Source organism: Vigna radiata, chromosome 8 (assembly GCF_000741045.1).
Source record: "Vigna radiata var. radiata cultivar VC1973A chromosome 8, Vradiata_ver6, whole genome shotgun sequence".
NCBI lineage: Eukaryota > Viridiplantae > Streptophyta > Magnoliopsida > Fabales > Fabaceae > Vigna > Vigna radiata.
The window spans coordinates 33,834,997-33,854,494 of record NC_028358.1 but is presented as its reverse complement, the minus strand read 5'-3'; the positions used below and the strand labels follow the sequence as shown (position 1 = coordinate 33,854,494).

Below are 19,498 nucleotides of genomic sequence, written 5' to 3'. Positions count from 1 at the left end.
ATAACTTGTCAAAATTTTCGAAATGCTTATCACAATCAATCATTTACCATCCTGTAATAATTGAAGTACATAACATGACATCAGAAGTTGATTTTGAGTCTCTTTGTCTAAATATGAACAAAACACAACACTGTTAACTTAGTTTTTCCTTTTGTTGTTAAGCAACTAATGTTATTCTTTGTTCTTAACAGTGTTATTATTACTATGTAGTTGTGAATGCATTTTGTAAGGTTCCAAAAAGACAGAAAATCAGTGTCAAGCTGAGGTTTAGGCAAAAGCGTAGGAATGAGGCACATGGCGACCACACTCCACACACTAACTAAGGTAGAATTTCGTGTTACGTGTCAATGTCCTGTTTCATTTGATCTACCATGAGCCACTAGATTCAAATTCAAGTATCCACTATAAATTAGTGGTCATCACAAACACACAGAAAAAACCTTCACCTTTCTTTTCTGTAGAAATAGATGCTACCTATAGCCATAGCCACTCACACATGATAACATGAATTGATGCACAAACACTTTCATTCTTCTAAATTATCTAACTTACCCTTTCATTCTGCATATGTACAATTACATTCAGACACAGAATTTGTGCACGATGTGATGTGTGATGTGTGAGTGTAGCATCTTTCAAACAAACAAACCAAGTGCTCATATTCAACGGTTCTAATGATGCAACTACATCATCATCATCATCATCATCACCATCTTCAAAATGCTAGGCAGAAAGTTCTGCTATATTTTCAGCACCCAATTCATCACACTTCAATTATTATCCTATGAGCTGAAATCAGCACACATAGACTGATAAAGTTTCAGACCAGATCTGATTTGCAAGATATAAACTTTTTATTTCCCATATCATTTAATTGCTTCAAAATACCTTATTTTATTAATATTATTTATATTATTAAGAAAAAGAAGAAAAAAAAAGAAAGTATTGATCCAAGTTTATCAGAATTGTATCGTTTTCAAACTGGATGCTGATATATGACAGGGCAACCCATCCACTAAGGGATGCAATGGCTCAGCTTAGTCTCCTTATGGGAAGAGAATCTTTGCCACTAGTTACAAATGTTATCAGAACCTCATGCGAGGGTAAAAGTGGAAAAAAGGTGGGTCAATAGTAACGTTAATTAGTCAAAGCAAACAACAGAAAGAAAAGCTTTTGTTGCCATGGCAAGTGCATCCAATTCATTACCTTTGTGCGTGTGCCTGTTGTGTGTATATATATATTCTGATTCTGAACGCATATATATGTGGTTGGACAGATGAACCTTGTCATTTTTTTCAAAGTGGCACATATTTGCTGTTCTTGTGGCGAATCTGTGAAAAGTAAATTTTCGATAGTCAAAACTGTTTGTTCCTCGAGACTTTAAGTGTATAGTTTATGGGTTCTTCTTGAAGAACAAAATCCATCAAATTATGGAGCAACACTTTACAGAAACAAAACAAGGTAAAGAACTTAATTTCCCTCTTATTTTAATTAAAAAATAGGTTAATGATACTTAGACAATATTTTTTTGACAATATTTGAACATCATCTACGAGTCATTACTCTACAATCAATATTAATAATTATAAACATCACTATAGACCAATCACAGAATAATATACGTAGATGTTGTTCAAATATTGTAAAAAAAATGTTGGCTAAATATCATTATCTTGATCATTTTATTTCAGCCTTTATCAATCGAATTACATAATTCAAGATGATTGATTATATTAGAAAATTTTCTTTTTTACAAGTAATTAGTGATGTAATAATTGACATAAGTCATTACAATGACATGATATTTTTTTATGGGTGTATGTTTCTCGTGTATTTGTGAAAGAAATTGTTGAATTTTACATAATTTGTATCCAAGTTTTATTATTTTTTGTAAATTGAAAAAATTGATTATACTGGGTAAAGATTGATGAAAACCATAAACATGTAATAGTATTATATTATATAATACTTTTCAAGCTTTGAAACAGTTGTGATTCAGTTAATAAATTTTTATTAATATCTATTTTCTTTTAAATATTCATCCTTCTTTGAATCACGGAGACCAAGTCGGGTTCTATTAAATATTAACATTATATTTGTTATTTTTTTTTTTAAATATGTTATTACCTATAATATTAAAATATACTAATTTCTTCCTGTAGAAAAAAACTATAATTTCTTTTGGAATTATAAGATTAACTTACTAATAAAATAAAGTGACATACACAACTTTCTCATTAACAAAATATTAATAAATAATATTTGTCAATAAAAAAACCTATAACTTTTTTACTATACAGCTAATAAATCCTTTAAATATCTTTCATTTGAGATCAAGGACTGTTTAACGTCCTTATCTTGAAAAAAATTGTTTTGTATGCATTCTAAACACTGTTTAATCAATTGAAGTAATAATTGTTTGTAATAGAAAAATTCTGTTTTGATAAAAAAAAAAATTACATAAAGGACAAAAAAAATAACAGGAAAACAATGTACAATATGAGATTATTGTATGAACAAATTGTAGTGAAGCGAATTTGTTATCTGCAGTATGATTGGTGGACACAAGGTTGATTTTCGGATAAATGAATAGTATTTTTGTAGTGTTTTAAATCCGATATTTATGTATGATATTTTAGACATCATATCCCAACCACTGCATTCCTAGGTCAACAAGCTTAATGTGTGAAAGTTAAAATGTCTGATAAACATAAAATTCAATAAATACGAACATTTAACATGTAAAAACCTATATATATATATTTTTTTTTTCACTTTCTTACCAGAGAGATTGAATATATTTACTAAGAGAATAATAATTTATAAATACTCTGATAAACCCAATGATGCCCAAGCAATTTCACTGCAACAAGAAGCCAAATGAAGTTACTGTTTGTCCCATCTAACACTGCTTCTATATATGTACCCCACATCAATCCATACAGTAGTTGTGCCTTTGAGAAAAGAAAGCATCTTAATATCTTTCATGGTCCATCCAATTGGTGAGGAAAAGGCAAAGGAGAAAGAACAATTAAACTAAGGTAAGGAGGATGTTAACAGTATATTATAATTCCACTTTTCAATATTTCTGCTCATACATCACAACCAAAAAACATAGTATTAATACCAAACAGACATTATCAGTTTTGGTATGCTTGAGTTGTGTTTTTGTCTAATGTTCAAAGCTTGTGTTACATAACAGGTCATACAACTGTTACTAGAGTTAGAGAGATGATGATCTCCCCTTCTAGTGACCTTAAGATGGAAGAAGAGAAGAAACTAGAGATAGTTGAAAGAGAGGAAGACTTGGAGGATCAGCTACCTGTAGATGAAGTTCAGTCTCAACCATGGAGAGAACAGATAACTGTGAGAGGAGTGTTTGTGAGCATGATGATTGGAATCATATATAGCATAATAGTCATGAAGCTCAATCTCACAACTGGCATGGTTCCTAACCTGAATGTTTCTGCTGCACTCCTTGCCTTTGTGTTTATCAGAACCTGGACCAAAGTTTTGCACAAGGCTGGTATTGTAGCCAAACCCTTCAGCCGCCAGGAAAACACCATCATACAGACTTGTGCAGTTGCATGTTATAGCATTGCTGTTGGAGGTTAGAGTTTTGTCTTCTATCTTTTTTAAAATATATATGTCCTCTTCATATATATTTCTTACTGAATTTTCACTCTCCCTCTCTATGTATACTTTTGTTTAAAGTTTGATCTATGCATATATTGGCAGGAGGATTTGCTTCTTATCTGTTGGGATTAAACAGAACGACTTATGAGTTGTCTGGAGTAGAAAACGAGGGTAACAGCCCAAATGCTATCAAAGAACCTGGATTTGGTTGGATGACTGCCTTTCTTTTCGTGGTGTGTTTTGTAGGCCTCTTTGTCTTGATTCCACTCAGAAAGGTATTACCTTTATATCTTTTCAGTGCATGCGCAAAGTGTCTTTGCTGAACATCTTTATGTGATTTACATATGATTGGATGCATGTATATAGAACTTGTTAGAAACACTCATCAACAAAACAGACCAAATTTTTGTTTTTGTTGATTTTGTGATATATTGGTTGACTTGATGAAGTTGAAAGAGTTGCATGTAATGAATGCTCTCACGAGTAAGAAAATACTTCTTACAGTACTTGTTTTATGCTGCAGATCATGATAGTTGACCTCAACTTGACTTATCCCAGTGGTTTGGCCACAGCTGTTCTCATCAATGGTTTCCATACCCAGGGAGACAAAATGGCCAAGTACCCTACACCTCTCTACTATGCATCAGCCTTCATTTGTTGCAATTTGTTGCATATATAATAATTTTTATCTTCATAAAATATTGCAGGAAGCAGGTACGGTGTTTCACAAAGTATTTTTCTATCAGTTTCTTATGGGGTTTATTCAAGTGGTTCTTCTCAGGGATAGAGGACTGTGGATTCGAACAGTTCCCCACCTTTGGATTACAAGCTTGGAAGCAAACGTATGATTTTTCAGTATGCTAAGTGCTTCTAAATGAAATGTTGCATCCTACATGTTTCTGATCACACTCTGGATTTATTTTGCAGATTTTATTTCGATTTTAGTATGACTTTTGTTGGAGCAGGAATGATTTGCTCTCACCTTGTGAACGCGTCTTTGCTCCTTGGAGCTGTGATCTCCTATGGGCTCATATATCCACTCACAGATAGACGTAGAGGAGACTGGTTCCCGAACAATTTAGAAGAAAGTAACATGAAGGGTTTATACGGTTATAAGGTTTTTCTATCAATCGCTCTAATCCTCGGTGATGGCATATACAACTTCACCAAGATTCTAATTTGCACAGTCCTCAATGTCCATGACAGAATAAAGAGCAAGAACAATAAAAATGGTAAGATCCGTCAAATTCACATACTTGAGTTTGTTTCTATTTTATTTTCCAATTATGATGATGATGAAGATAATAATAATAACAATATATTATATCTAATGATGAGATCATATTCTTATTGCAACAGTGACTACACTTTTATTTTTCAATTATGATGATGATGATGATGATAACAGTAATAATAATAATATATTATATCTAATGTGGAGGTTGTGTTCTTACTGGAACAGTGACTGCTGATAGAAAGGAAGAGACTAAACAAGCTGAGACGTTTCTGAGGGAGAGCATTCCGATGCGGATTGGAATAGTTGGATATGCCGTTTTAACAATAATTTCCATAATTATTTTGCCTCGCATGTTTCCTCAGCTGAAATGGTACTACGTTGTGGTTGCTTATATATTCGCTCCTTCTCTGGCATTCTGTAATGCTTTTGGAGCAGGTCTGACGGACATAAACATGGCATATAATTATGGGAAAGTTGCACTCTTTACCCTGGCAGCACTTACTGGAAAAGAAAATGGTGTGGTGGCTGGACTTGTAGGTTGCGGTCTCGTTAAATCCGTGGTCTCAGTGTCCTGTATTCTGATGCAAGATTTCAAAACTGCTCATTACACACGTACCTCACCCAGAGCCATGTTCGTATGCCAAGTAATCGGCGTTGCAATGGGCTGTGTCACAGCTCCTCTCAGTTTCTTCCTATACTACAAGGCATTCGATGTGGGAAATCCGCAAGGAGAATTCAAAGCTCCTTATGCTTTAATTTACAGGAACATGGCAATCATTGGTGTCCAAGGTTTCTCAGCACTGCCTCAGCATTGCTTGCAGCTTTGCTTTGGGTTCTTCGCTTTTGCCATTGGAGTAAACATGATCAGAGACTTTTCACCAAAAAAGATTGGTAAATGGATGCCGTTACCAATGGTCATGGCCGTACCATTTCTGGTTGGAGCATACTTCGCTATCGACATGTTCATAGGTAGCGTGGTTGTGTTTGCGTGGCACAAGCTGGACTCCATGAAGGCAGAGTCCATGGTTCCAGCAGCTGCTTCTGGACTCATTTGTGGGGAAGGACTATGGACTTTACCTGCTGCTATTCTAGCTCTTGCAAGAATCCATCCTCCCATCTGCATGAAATTCGTTCCCTCCTAAAGTTTGACCGACAACAGGACAAGCTGTTAATTAAATGCTATAGGAATTAGCTAGCGTACCCTTCTTTTTCCTTGGTGAACACAACTACACTCTGGACTGACATCATCCATATGCATTGCAGAAGAGTGTCAGTGTAACCGCATACAGTTTGTATCATCAAAATTTTCTGACAAAAATAAGGTCTGTTTTTTTTAGCGCAGTTCTTGCAGGTACACCCCATCCCAGCAAAAAAAAGTAAAGAAACCATGTAGTCTTGAGTTATACATGGTTTTTCAGCCTTGCCAGGACACGGACTTAAGAATGTATAACCAACGAAGTGTAAAATCGCGCGGAGGATCAAGCAACGAAAATAAGCCTTGAACGGGAAAAGAAATTCATAGAAATGAGAGTGTAAACAACATTAATTCATATTTCAGTTCCTAAAACTCTGCAACTTTTGCAAAATGTATATTTGTAAACGTTAGAAACAACCTCGTTAACGAGTAAACCAAGACTTTTCAATTGTATTGAAATTATTTCATACATAACTCAATATTATACACAAGTTCGCGGAGAAGTGCAAAACGCGGGAATTAGTTCTTACTAAATTGGAATATTAAATTGATGGTACACTTAAAACTTATATTCATCCTGTTATTATACCAGCCAGAACATCACTTTTGCCTCGCACATAAATTGTGTAAACTAGACGAAGTGCATCCAGCCAGCCATCCAATGATTCCCAAGAGTCAGCAACCTTGATAATGCAAGTAAAAATGAAGATTAGAGCTGCATTTTCAAAATCTAAAGAGATGCTCGTGTTTCTAGATTGAGATGAAATCACATTTCAAAGATTTCATCTCAAATATGAAATCAACCCTTGTATAATGAATTAAATTTGGATTTAGGATATCCAATTTTAAAGAACAATGGTGGTGATCAGTGGTGAATACTTGGGAAACACAAAAACACATGAAAGGACTTTGCCTTTCTGTGCAAAAGCACGGAAAAACTATTCGAAGCATGGAGGTTATGCCCTCTAGGTGCAGTGATTACTTCATTATGAAAGAGGTCATTGACTGTCACTCCAATGTCTGTGTCCTAATTAAATGTTGTCTTCAGTCAAAATTGATTTAGTTCAATTGATTAAACAATATTTGATAAGTGCAGAGGAAACAAGCAATAAATCGGTGCAATAAGAACAAACTCAGATCAACAAACTGTTGCTTACCAGGTAAAACGATCCATGACTTGTATCTATGCAGAGCCCTGCACCAGGTGGTAAGGTCAGATCAGCACATGCTGATACAGAAATTATATCTGCTATATCTACTTTGATAGTCTTCTTATCCGCATTCACCGCATCTACTGATCTGCCTGAGAGGCTTTGAGGTACTTGTTTATGATCTCCTCTGGGTACCTGAATGAAGGAATGCAAATTATTTAATCAAAATTAGCAGTTGTAAGACTAGAACCTATAGGGTTATAAATGATTTTTAAACTAACTAAACAAATTCAATTTGTCAGCCGCAACTTACCTGCTGAAGCTTTTCATGATCCAAAAGGAACTCTGACCGTTTCCAGTCATTATGGGGTGCAATCGTTGACCCCACAGGAGGTGCAGTTAAATATCCAACTTTAAGGTGTGGTAATGGTAGCTGTGAAAAATGAGTTCTGTCAAAGTTAGTATTTAAATGAATGATTCCATCGACTGACATTACAAAGTAATGAAACAATAATAACGGATGGTACATATCAATCCAAGGAGGATAAGTTAGCTTCTAAAGAAAATAATATATATTGTCTCACTGCAAGTACTACTTGAAGGGATGAGACGTGAGAACCAATAATCCCATAAACCGCACGGTTTCTTAGTTGAAACCAAAATTCAGAAAGCTATAAAGAGCAATATTTTTTAAGTCGTTTAAATGATAAATTATGTAGCATCTTGCAATGTTCATCCGGATGTTTTAGGATAAATTGTACTCACCATAGAGCGCACCAACCGCAAGGCACTGCTATAAACCTGTTAGATACACCAAAATAATGAGTAAAAACAATACATAAGCAGATTGCATGATTAAAATAGGAGAAAAAAATTAACAGGATCCAAGGATAAATAGTGGCTTCTTACTGAATAATTTGGTTTCAATGCATGAGCGGCAGCAATATAAATTGCAGACTGGCTGTACAATTCATTGGGTGAAACTTCTTGAGCACTCACTGATCCCCCAGTTCTTAAAGTGTCCTCTGCCAACCCATACTGTGAAGGCATTAAGCTAGTCAAATATTAACTCTTAATACTATTACATACATGTCAATACAAGACACCAAAGTATAATGTGTCATTAAATATGTGTAAAAATGAAGAAGCAATATGACCAGAACAGTCCCAAGATTGTAAATTGCCCGATGGAAATCAAATTGCAACTGTATGGCTGCACGAAACTGCATCAAAGAATATGAAAAAGTCAAAAGTGGAAGAGGAAATGTGGTATATTCAGAGGACATGGCTGATGTAAAACAACTTTTTGTCACTTCCATCTAATTTCCTCCAAAAAATTGTTACCTTGCTGATTGCAGTTCTCACAATCTTTTGCTTTTCTCGGGCTGGAACAATGGCACTGAGTTCCTAAATTGGAAATCAATTTTTTAAGCCAAGACAATACAAACAAATTAACCGAGAATTTCCAATAAAAAAATTTATGAATTTTATAATAATAAAGTACAATGTTTGCAAAATAACTCTCAGGGCATGGGGAAACATATTCTGAAAAAGAGAAGAGTTGGCTATGATTAAAAAAATAAATAAAGGGGTACATATGTGGTGCAGTGGTTTGAAGATTTTATCCCATTCTTTTCTTTTTCATTTATAGAAGCTTGAGATAATACTGTCCATCCACAGCCAAACTAAAACTAAGTTGAATTTTTCTGACATGGATTCACGATTGAACTGTGCCCAGGGATGCTTAATTACAGCATTGAATGAACCAGAAGAGCTACTGTACCACTTTCAAGTTTAGGTGATTAATTATAATACTTGAAAAGATAGTTATTATCACTGCACAATTCATGAGATTTATTCAAAAGGGCCCAAAGTGAATTTGGTATAAAGAAAGTTTCAGATGAAGTGAAAAGATCCAAGTCTCAGAGAAATGAAAATGTGCTTTTAAAAAGCATTTAATGTAGCTTCTCCTAAAATTCTATTTTCATTATTTGCAATATACATATGTATCAATGGGGGAGACAATGCAGCTAGAAGCTTGAAACAATGCAAATACACTACTATTTTTCATTGCCATTTGTATGCAGTAGTGAAATGCTGGTACTCAGGAAAATTAAATATACCTGAAGGGCAAGTCCCCAATTATTGAGCGCCTGAAATAGATTCCGGGAATGTTAGTAACTAGGGGTAATTGTGAAGAAAATTGAAAGTGTAGGAACAGAAAGTGTGTGTACACGGAATAAAGCAAATATAACAAAGGAAACAAGAAAGGCTATTTCAAAATCATGTTTGGATATTATAAGAAATTGTAAGACAAAATCTTAAAAATAAATTGAGAAGAACCTGGGGACTGTTCCAGTTAAGTTGAACCGCTTTTTCATAATTCCTTGTTGCCTGGGAAAAATATTAAAAAAATTAGATAAGTTATGATAGGCCTCTCTCAATCAACCAAACCTTGACAGCTATAACCAAAATGTGAACAGTTCTTCCATTGAAGTTCAGTATGAAATTCAGTTCTTTGCCCATAATAACACAAAATGTGCATGAAAATCATTAATAAAAGGAAGCATTTACTTTTACTGACCTGCTTCCACAGCTCTTCAGCTTCCTTCGTGCGGCCACGCATCTTTGCCCGATCAGAAATTGCTATAGCCCAATTGTAGAAAGCCTGAATACAATCAAATGTAGAGGAAAATGAAAAGTAAAGACCTGCACTTTTGTGTAAAAACACAGACATACTTAGGCAAATAGGAACAATTTTGAGCTTTCCTATTATATAAATAGACTTTGACAAAGGTACTACTTATGTATCATCAAAATATGGACAGCATTTTCCTGCAGATAGATGGGCTACTGATAATGCAGGGCTACCGAGATAGCACAGGTTACTACTCCCACCAGGTATGGATACGGATATTTGGTGAAGCATGCCTGGTTATGTAAAATGTAGCTCATACTAATACTAATACAATGGAATTGTGGGATTACATGACCAGGAAATTCCAAAAGGGTTACACATGGACAACAAATTTCTTTAATTAACAAGGGTGATAATAATAAAAGATCTAGAAGTTCTACATGCCACAGAATTTTGAGGGTCTGAACCACTCAATGTTAAAAGGACCTAATTTTCTCTCGCAAATAACAAGATGATCCGTCTCTCAACCACCCCACTTATTTATAAACAACATGCCTTGTTCAAATTATTTCAGCTCAGTAACCTAACCAATTGACTTACTAACCTTCAACTGACGGTCAACTAATCAAAGAAACATACACCAGTTTTCCAGTTGTTTAATTTTGAAGCACTGTGACCAACCCAACCAGGCCACTGCAGGCAGCCCAAAATGAACTTACACTTCTGCATCAAATGAGACATCCCAGTTCCCCTGTGAATTGCATAACAACTTTTCTTCTTCAATATTAGCCATGAAAAGAGAATCATCATCACTGCTTAGCTGTAATGAGACATCCTGGTTCCCCCGTGAATTGAATAACAACTTTTTCCTTGGTACTCACTGTCTTTAGTAGATTGGGTTGACCCTTTAAACTCATAATTTTATTTCTCCTGCTTTGTCAGTCACTCTTCCTTCATTGTCATTGTCCTCTTTCTCGTAAAAACATGATCCAGTGGTTTCGATGATGATGGCTTGGATAATATGTTATACTTTGTTTCTGCACTACTTGTTGTCATATGAACTGTGTTTCTTTGGAATTGACAGGCAGTGCCTTTCTCCACTGTTGTCTCATTAATAGAGCAACAACAACCACCTTACCAGCATCCCAATCAAACTGAGAAGAAAGCTAAACACACGAGGGACACACCTCCATCTTTGACAGTGACCCATCTAAATCCATGCAAGAACACAAAGCTGGTGGCATTTGTAGCAATTCCTTGACTGGACAACCTGAGATACAAACACCTGTAGGCATGGCAGAACAGTACTTCACATATTCACCCATTACGGTCAACCCTTCAGGTCCCCCAACTATCTCTTTTTGTTTGATGACCTGAAACTCTTCACCTTTTGCAGTTTGTGATTCACTGGTGAAATTTGATTTACCTTAAACCAATCCCTACATCTTCACCTTCAATTTTTCAAAATTCTGCCTCATTTCGATGTCGATTCCTATCTTTTGCACTTTTTAAATTTTATTGTTTCTTCATTTACATGAATCAGTCCTTCATTCCTTTGCTCCCATCCTCCAATGAGAACAGTTCGGATTTCATCTTTTTTTCTGCTTCAACCATCTCAGTGACTGTTCTATCCTTCAAGACTTTCTCTTCCCTTCTATTTTATTGCTCCTAAGATTTCACCTCCATCTTTCAAGACTTCAACATCCCCTTTATTTTCTTCCTTCCAAGGTCTTTTACCTTCTCATCGTATTTTTGCACCAACAATTATCATTCTTCCTTGAGACCGAAAGCCTAAAACTTTCTATTCTCTATTCTGATTTCTTCAAGAACATAAAAAAACTGTTTCTTCATTCTTGCCAAACTTGTAGAGCCCCTAGGTCCTCCCATCTACACTACTCAAAGCTCCAAGATCAGAACTCTGGTAGTTGTGTATCATTAATAGAAATCTAGCATCTTTATTACAAAAATAAGGGAAGAAATCCCCAGTTTATAGAATAGGACACACACACTGCATTTGGGTATTTGTGCCTTCCTATGCCATCATATGATCCTAATTTACTCTCACAAATGACAATGTGATCCCTCTCTTAACCTCCCTTCTTATTTATAGACAGCATATCTGCTTCAACCTATTCTGGCACACAAACCTAACTAACTCAACAATGTAACTAACTAACTAACTACTGGGTATCAATCACTGACTCACTACATTAGATACTTGGCATACTCAATATGTTTATTGACTATTAGTTTAGTTGGAACAATTGGTTGCATATTTAAAAAACATGTAAAGTAAATAAGTTGATATGTTGAACACCTGATCCGGGAATGAGAGATTCATAATACTACATCTAATCTTGTATATAAGAAACAAATGTTCATAAAATCGAATTGTTTATGTGGTGATTATATGTTTCTAATGCACCTCCCGGTCTTTAATATAAGGCACATTTTATAAGAAACTCATATTGTCCTTTTATAAGGCATTTTATAACTTCTATACAACATCAGATTTATTTTCCTTGTTTGCCTCTATTAAATATTATGAGTCTGTGTTTTATATTAATGAATAATGAGAAAAGAATTTTTCAAGTCATTAATATTGAAAGTATAATTGGTGCATTGGTAACAGTTTTTAAAACAAACAAAATGAACTAAATTTGTATTGGTTCGTGTTATTCCGTTAGAATTATATTAAAGCCCAAAGAGAGTATTTAGAACAAAAATGTACTTCTCATTTGTTTCTTATATATAGGACCAGAAGTAGTATCATTCTTGATCACTTGTCATTATCACATCCATACTGATCATTTCATTATAAGAATCCCTCATTTCTTCCCAAATTTGGTCCAATTTTGAACTTTTCACATTCATGACTAACCCAAAAGACTCAAACTCATTCGATAAAATATTTGAGCTTGAGAATTTTACTGCCTGGCTCAGCTAGTTAATAGCTCAAATAAAAATAAAATAGTAAGAAAATAATAATATACACAATAATATTTACAGCTTCCACATATGTGTATGCATGCCCATTTCAAAGGTTTTTAAGTGGTATTTATTAGCATTTGCATACCAAGTCTGATTTGAGGTTTAGACTCATTAAGGCTTGACTGTTTTTGGCCATGCCCAAGCATTTCTAATGTTCAACTCACCCACACTTGTATCCAGATCCTAGCCAAACTTTTGCTAACCATTCATATAAAACATTATGGAGAAGGACAATATTACATACATCATGTAGTGTGGGACATAGGAGAGTGGCCTCATCATACTTCTTACAAGCCTCCTCCAGCAAAGCATCTTTGGAGGGTGAAGTGGAGTCTGGACTAACATTATCTGCACTTTCCTGCCACCAGAAAGGATTCAATAGAAAGCTTATGTAAAGCTTGGAGCAAGTATAGCATAACTACAATTCAAACCAACAGAGATAGAACTTGGAAAGTTTATGTAAGAAAGGATAAGAAGGAAACCGAAATTTAGTAGGCATGCATTATTAGAGTTTGCATAGAAATTGTCCTTAGGTAGCTATGGATCCAAACTATTGCTTTTGCGCATTATTTCAGTTTTAATTTAGTTAATTAGTCAGATGTAAAACGGTCAATTCAATGAAGCACAGTTAGTGTGTGATGTGATGCATAATATGTACAGAGATTAAGGGTATTTATTGGGTAGTTTTCTTACTAATTGCTAAATGCAGGAGGAAACTTCTTGTTGTGGGGAGACCCTGCATTGCCTGTATCTTGTTCTGTAATTCTGGCCTAAAAACTAGATTGTTTCTACATAGTTCATTGTGGTTACTCTTGAGTTTAACATAAACCAATAGAACTTTGTTTGGAGTGGATATCCAAGGAATTTCATTTGCTAAAATAATATGAAGTTGTAATTCCATTTCATCAGAAAACAAAAAATATTTATTTCAGTTACAATAATGCAAAATATAAGTAGCCAACAAAATTCCATCATACTATTGGAATGTCATGACAGACTAACTTATACAGAACAACAATTTGAAAACATACCACCCAAGTATTCTAACCACAAACAGAAGGGGAAAAAAGGCCAATAAGCAAAAAACATAAAAACATAACATGGAAACCAGCCACTCGACTACCATCGGACCTGAAGTACTAATGCCCAATTGTATAATGCATCATAATCTTCAGGGTTCCTCTCAATTGCAGTAGCATACCTAGAAAGTCAAAATAAGAAGTTACAAGTTTGAATAAATATGGACAAGTGCAGCCCCTACCAAGGAGCACATACTATTTGCAAAAGATTACAAAGCAGATTGCAGTTTTGCACCAAGTGTTCGGAGTGGGTAATTCCCAGTAGCAAATAGAAGCAGACATGTTACCTCCTGGCAGCAAATGTTAGAATCCTCTGTCGGGACCGGCCTTCATCATCAACACCTACAACGCTATTTATCAAATCCATAGCAGCGTTGTTCTGCTCTGCGTGCTGTTGCTGTCGTTCTGGGCTGAAATTTTTCAAACACTACAGTGTAAGCCGCAGTTCACGTTGCACAAAAGGAAAACAAGCTAACCCAAAAGTCAAACCCTTAAATCTATATCACTTTTATTTACCATAGCTGAACAAAAAGAAATTCGCTAATAGAAGCTAAAACTAGAACCACTTCTTAATCAAATATTTTACACGCAACAATCAACCATTCATGTGTTCTACCATTCCGTAACTAAGCAAAAGATTGCATCAAGAAGTAAGCCAAGCGCATTATCGTTTTACGTTTCCTAATTCAATGAAGCGAAAGAGCATTAACCTGTAAGGTGAGTTAGCATCTTCTTTCTCCGGTTCGGAATCGTTTTTCAATCCGTTCAGTAATTCTCTCATGGTGAACGTACGGCTTCCTTCGTCTTTCCGAAGCTGCGGAGTGGGAGAAGGATTGGCGTTCGCCTCATTGGAACGGACCGTCGTTTTCCTGAGATCTGCGTCTTTTTCCGCGGGATCAGCTTTTGATTCCGATTTCGGCCCCAATTGTGTTTGCGCTTGTTCCGTCCGCACGGGTTCTGTTTTTGGCTGCGGATTTGATACGGGTCCGGATGCTGATCTCGATTCCGGTACCACTTCTGTTTTTTCTGCCGGCACTGCCTCGTGGTTTAGCGACTCCGGTTCGGGCATTATGAAATGTTAGGGTTTTAGAGAGAGTGAAATGAAAAATTGAGAAGAAAAGCGAGTCTCCGATCCGAGTCGAGAAATGGGAAGTGCGAGGACTGAAGGAAGAAGACAGCGTAAGCGAAACACTTTTTAATTGGTATAATTTTCGTTTGCCTTTCTTTATACTGATGTATGAAAACAAGGAAGAACTAGAATAAAGAGGTAAATAAAAAAGCATTACAAAAAAAGTAATTTATTTAATTGTACCCGTGTTTAAACTAATTAGTGTAAATGATTGATTAATAAGGTTTGAACGATGAGTTTGTTAATAGTATAGATAATGATTGTAATAATGAGGTTTAAATTTAAATTCTCATTACATTAGTTAAAGAGTGTAAAGTACTTTTTTATTTTGAAATATGTCAAAATTGTTTTATTTGTTATTTTTAATGTATTTTTATATTATTTTTAGTAAAACAAAACGTGTTTTTAAAGAAAAGCACTAATATCACGTCTTAAAGGAATTAATTAATCAATTAGACTCTTGAACATGTATATTTAAACCTTAATTGCTTTTTTAATATTGGTAATTATGTGAGAATAGTATAATATTGTATCGATAGATTTTGAGAAGAGAACAGTTTAACCGATTCAATCTACATAACTTTTAAACAACAGTAGAAAATTTGAGACTTTAAAAAGATATTATTGTGAGGGATTAAATATTATTAAAAAATAAATTACAATTAATTGTATTAAATAGATATTCAAAACCTAAGTAAATCATTTTCTATTTTTCTGATCAAATTTATCTTAATTTTTTATTAAATGAATATTTGGCATATGAATCCATCACACAAAACATACCTTCTAACTTTAGAAGTCATTTTTCTATTTTTCTGATCAAATTTATCTTAGTCTTTTATTAAATGAATATTTGGCATATGAAATCCATCACACAAAACATACCTTCTAATTTTAGAAGAAAAAGTCAACGTGACACTTCATAATTAATCCGTAAATTGGTCTAATGCTTTATCGCAACTTCCTTCTTGAGCGTTATTAAAAGTATAAGAAACAAGAAATCTATTTGAGTAAAAAAAAAACTTATAAAATTTTACAAGTTTTTAAATAGTTTTTCAATTTTTTTACCAAAATCATATAAATAAAACAAGTAAAGTTCAATAATATATCTCAAATCCATTATTACAAAATAATCAATATAGTTTAACAATTCATTCAAACTCAATTTAGATAAGAGTAATAATACCATGACACACTTTTACATTCATTTAACACAGAATATAAGGACAAAATAGTCCCAAAAGTGTAAAATTTTGTAATTTTTCAAGAAAGAAGAGAGTAAAAAGTAAGTAAGGATAATATCAAATGAATGAAAAATTTAGTTGTGTCAAAGAATATTTTTATTTAGATAAACATCAACAATAAACCTCATAATATTTATAATATATATAAAATAAAATTTTTAAATCTTTTACTTCAATGTAAGAGTGACAAAAAATACTTATACTCATAAATATTTATAGGGATTTGCTAACTTGCGTACGCTTGTTTTTCGGTACATTTTAGCAATGTGTACCGGGTTTCAGTAGACAAAAATACCCTTGTATATCATGAATTCTAAGTTTTAAGGTTAAGGGTATTTTAATAATTTAAAATAAAAAAGAAACCCCCAAACCCTTACTCACATCTCTCATCCCTCTCAACCCTTTTTCTCTCATCTCTTTCACTCCAACCAACCTTTTCTCTGTTATCCCTACTATATCTCCAATTGAAAAAAAAAAAATCAGAAACACTTGTCTTATTTTAATAATTTTTATTCTCAAAACTAATAAAAAAAACCCAAACCCTTACTCACCTCCTTCATTCCTCTCAACCATTTCTCTTTCATCTCTCTTACTCAAACATTTTCCTTGTCGTCTCTACACTAGCCCCAACTAAAAAACACTTATTATTAAACGATTTACTTTTGTAAAGAGTTGAGTCATTAACATATTCATTTTCCGAAAAAAGTTCATTCAAAATCTCTTTAATTTCATTATCTTGACTATATATATATTACAGCCGGGACTCAACTTCCACCAAGACTTATGAGCATCCTTCCTTTACATTCTGAGACTACTACGTAACATTTGCTCCGTGGCCATTTAATTTTTTTTGGTAGAAATTCATTAACTTGTTTTCCTTTAATAAAGAAAAAACAAATCAAAATACAATAAAATTCTCAACGATAAAATCAAACAATAAAAATTGTAAATCTTGAAATTTTATTTAAAATTATATAAAGAAAAAAATTAGGTGTTTTAATTTTTTATTTGTGAGTATTTTTTTTCTCTAACCATTTTATTTAATAATGAGTGTTTTTTTAGTTGGGGCTAGTGGAGAGACGACAGAAAAAATGTATGTTTGAGTGAAAGAGATGAAGGAGAAAGGGTTAAGAGGAATGAAGGAGGTGAGTAAGAGTTTGGGGTTTCTTTTTTTAATCTTGAGAATGAAAATTATTAAAATAAAGCAAGTGTTTCTGATTTTTTTCAATTTGGGCTAGAGTATGGATGACAGAGAGAAAATGTTGGAGTGAAAGAGATGAAAGAAGAAGGGTTGAGAGGAATGAGAGAGGTGGGTAAGGGTTTGAGGGATTTCCTTTTTTTATTTTTTTAATTTTGAGAATGAAAATTTTTAAAATAGCCTTAACCTTAAAACTTAGAATTCATGATATATAAGGGTATTTTTGTCTACTGAAACCCGGTACACATTGCTAAAATGTACCAACTGAAAAACAGGCGTACGCAAGTTAGCAAACCCCATATTTATATATAAAATCTATAATAGATAGTTAATATCTATATATATTTATATTTGAGTAATGAATAATTTAATATTTATTTATAAACAAGTTGAATATAATATATATTATTTACAAAAATATAAAATAAAAAATTAATTTATATTTTATTATATTTAATTTAATTTAAATTAAATTTTAATTTATATATAATTTAATTTATATTATATATATTTTTCAAGTATATGGCAAATATCAATAGCTATATTTGACCCAACTCATTATTATATGTAATTATATATGCTTTATTCATCAAAATTCAACATAATTTAAAAACATCCAATATCAAATATCCAAACTTAAGATTTTTAAAAATATTTCAAAGACTTCTTTAATAATAACATAAATTATGAATTTGAGTTTTCTGACTTCATAGTGTTCTAAAGGATGACTTCAATGATCACAAGACATGAAAGAAGTTGTAACTTTCTTTCAAAAATTAAATATTTCATTTTGATATTAAGCTAAATAAATTCATTTTCAATGACAATATTTTACATGCAAATAATAAACCATACACATGCTATCAAATAATCCAAAGAGACAGAATATCAATTTACTTTAATGAAAACTCCAATTTAAATATTCATTCTATTTTCTACCACTTCTATTTGATGGAAAAAATACTTTTTCACATAGAATAATAAAAGTATAATTCTAAAAAATGTTAATATTTATAAAACAAGCCACTTAATATATAAAAATAGTTAAGTTTTTAATATATACCGTGAAAAAACTCGTCGTGCGTTATTTTTTTTATGACAATAAAAAATAATAAATTTATTGTTGCTATTATTATTATTACAAAATTAAATATAAATATTTTTTTATAATTTAATTTTCATTAGTTTTTAATTATTTTGTAGGTATTTTTTTTAATTAAAAAATAGTTAAATTTTAAAAATATGAAAATGATTAAAATAGAAAGAAACACTCACTTGCATAAAATAATTATTTTAATTTAAAAAGTAAAATTGGAAAAGAAATGGTAGAAAGAAATTTCTTTTATATACATTAGCGTAAAAACAAGCGTTGTGTCTATTTTTTTTTTAAATATTTCTATTTTATTATTAATTAATGATATAACAAAACAATAAGAATAATAAGAAATATTAGTAATAGAAACTATAAATATAATATATATATATATATATATATATATATATATATAAGAAAATAAGAAAAGAAATTCACACTTGCTTACTTACTATTGTACTTCTGCATTAATGCAAGAAAAAGAGATGAGTATAATCTTGATTGGAATTTTTTAAGTTGGATAACCATGAAAGATGAGAACATGGAAAAAAAAATAGAAAGGGAAAAAGCATGTTTTTTATATCATATTACAATTACAGGGATAAAGGAAAACAAAAATATTAATGATTCACAATATAGATTCATCACAACACAAACTAAAAAGGACTATAGAAAAAAAAGGAAAGAAAAGAAAAATTGAACAACATCAACAAACTGCATACGAGAGTAATAGAACATAAACATAACACAGTCAATAAATACAATTACAAAATTCAATATTTTAGTAAAGAATTGTAAGCATGGATTACTTTAGGATGTTTTTAAACGGATAAAATTAGAATGAGAAAATCAAATATTATATTTTGTTTCTTATGACAAATTTAAATATAAAAATATTAAAATTATA

At 32.6% G+C, this 19,498-nt stretch overlaps 2 protein-coding genes across 3 annotated transcripts; one reads left to right on the top strand and one right to left on the bottom strand.

Moving 5' to 3' along the window:
• Nucleotides 1-2,874: 2,874 nt before the first annotated feature.
• On the top strand, nt 2,875-6,249 carry LOC106771932 (metal-nicotianamine transporter YSL1-like). Of its 2 annotated transcripts, XM_014657992.2 has the most exons (7): nt 2,875-3,041; nt 3,203-3,610; nt 3,739-3,911; nt 4,160-4,254; nt 4,344-4,478; nt 4,564-4,868; nt 5,099-6,249. In XM_014657992.2, exons 2-7 carry the CDS (start codon nt 3,232-3,234, stop codon nt 6,013-6,015), a joined length of 2,004 nt encoding a protein of 667 aa, XP_014513478.1. In that variant the 5' UTR covers nt 2,875-3,041; nt 3,203-3,231; the 3' UTR covers nt 6,016-6,249. The 2 variants fall into 2 exon arrangements, with proteins under 2 accessions (XP_014513478.1, XP_022640988.1); XM_022785267.1 differs by lacking the exon at nt 2,875-3,041 and having other exon boundaries at nt 3,077-3,610.
• Nucleotides 6,250-6,404: 155 nt separating this feature from the next.
• On the bottom strand, nt 6,405-15,141 carry LOC106771933 (protein HLB1). Its single transcript, XM_014657993.2, has 14 exons — nt 14,638-15,141; nt 14,215-14,337; nt 13,980-14,049; nt 13,093-13,206; nt 9,804-9,887; nt 9,563-9,613; nt 9,343-9,372; nt 8,564-8,626; nt 8,377-8,442; nt 8,129-8,257; nt 7,985-8,020; nt 7,533-7,652; nt 7,226-7,414; nt 6,405-6,751 (listed from the first exon to the last, which is right to left on the bottom strand). Exons 1-14 carry the CDS (start codon nt 14,994-14,996, stop codon nt 6,641-6,643), a joined length of 1,545 nt encoding a protein of 514 aa, XP_014513479.1. The 5' UTR covers nt 14,997-15,141; the 3' UTR covers nt 6,405-6,640.
• Between the last annotated feature and the right edge of the window lie 4,357 nt (nt 15,142-19,498).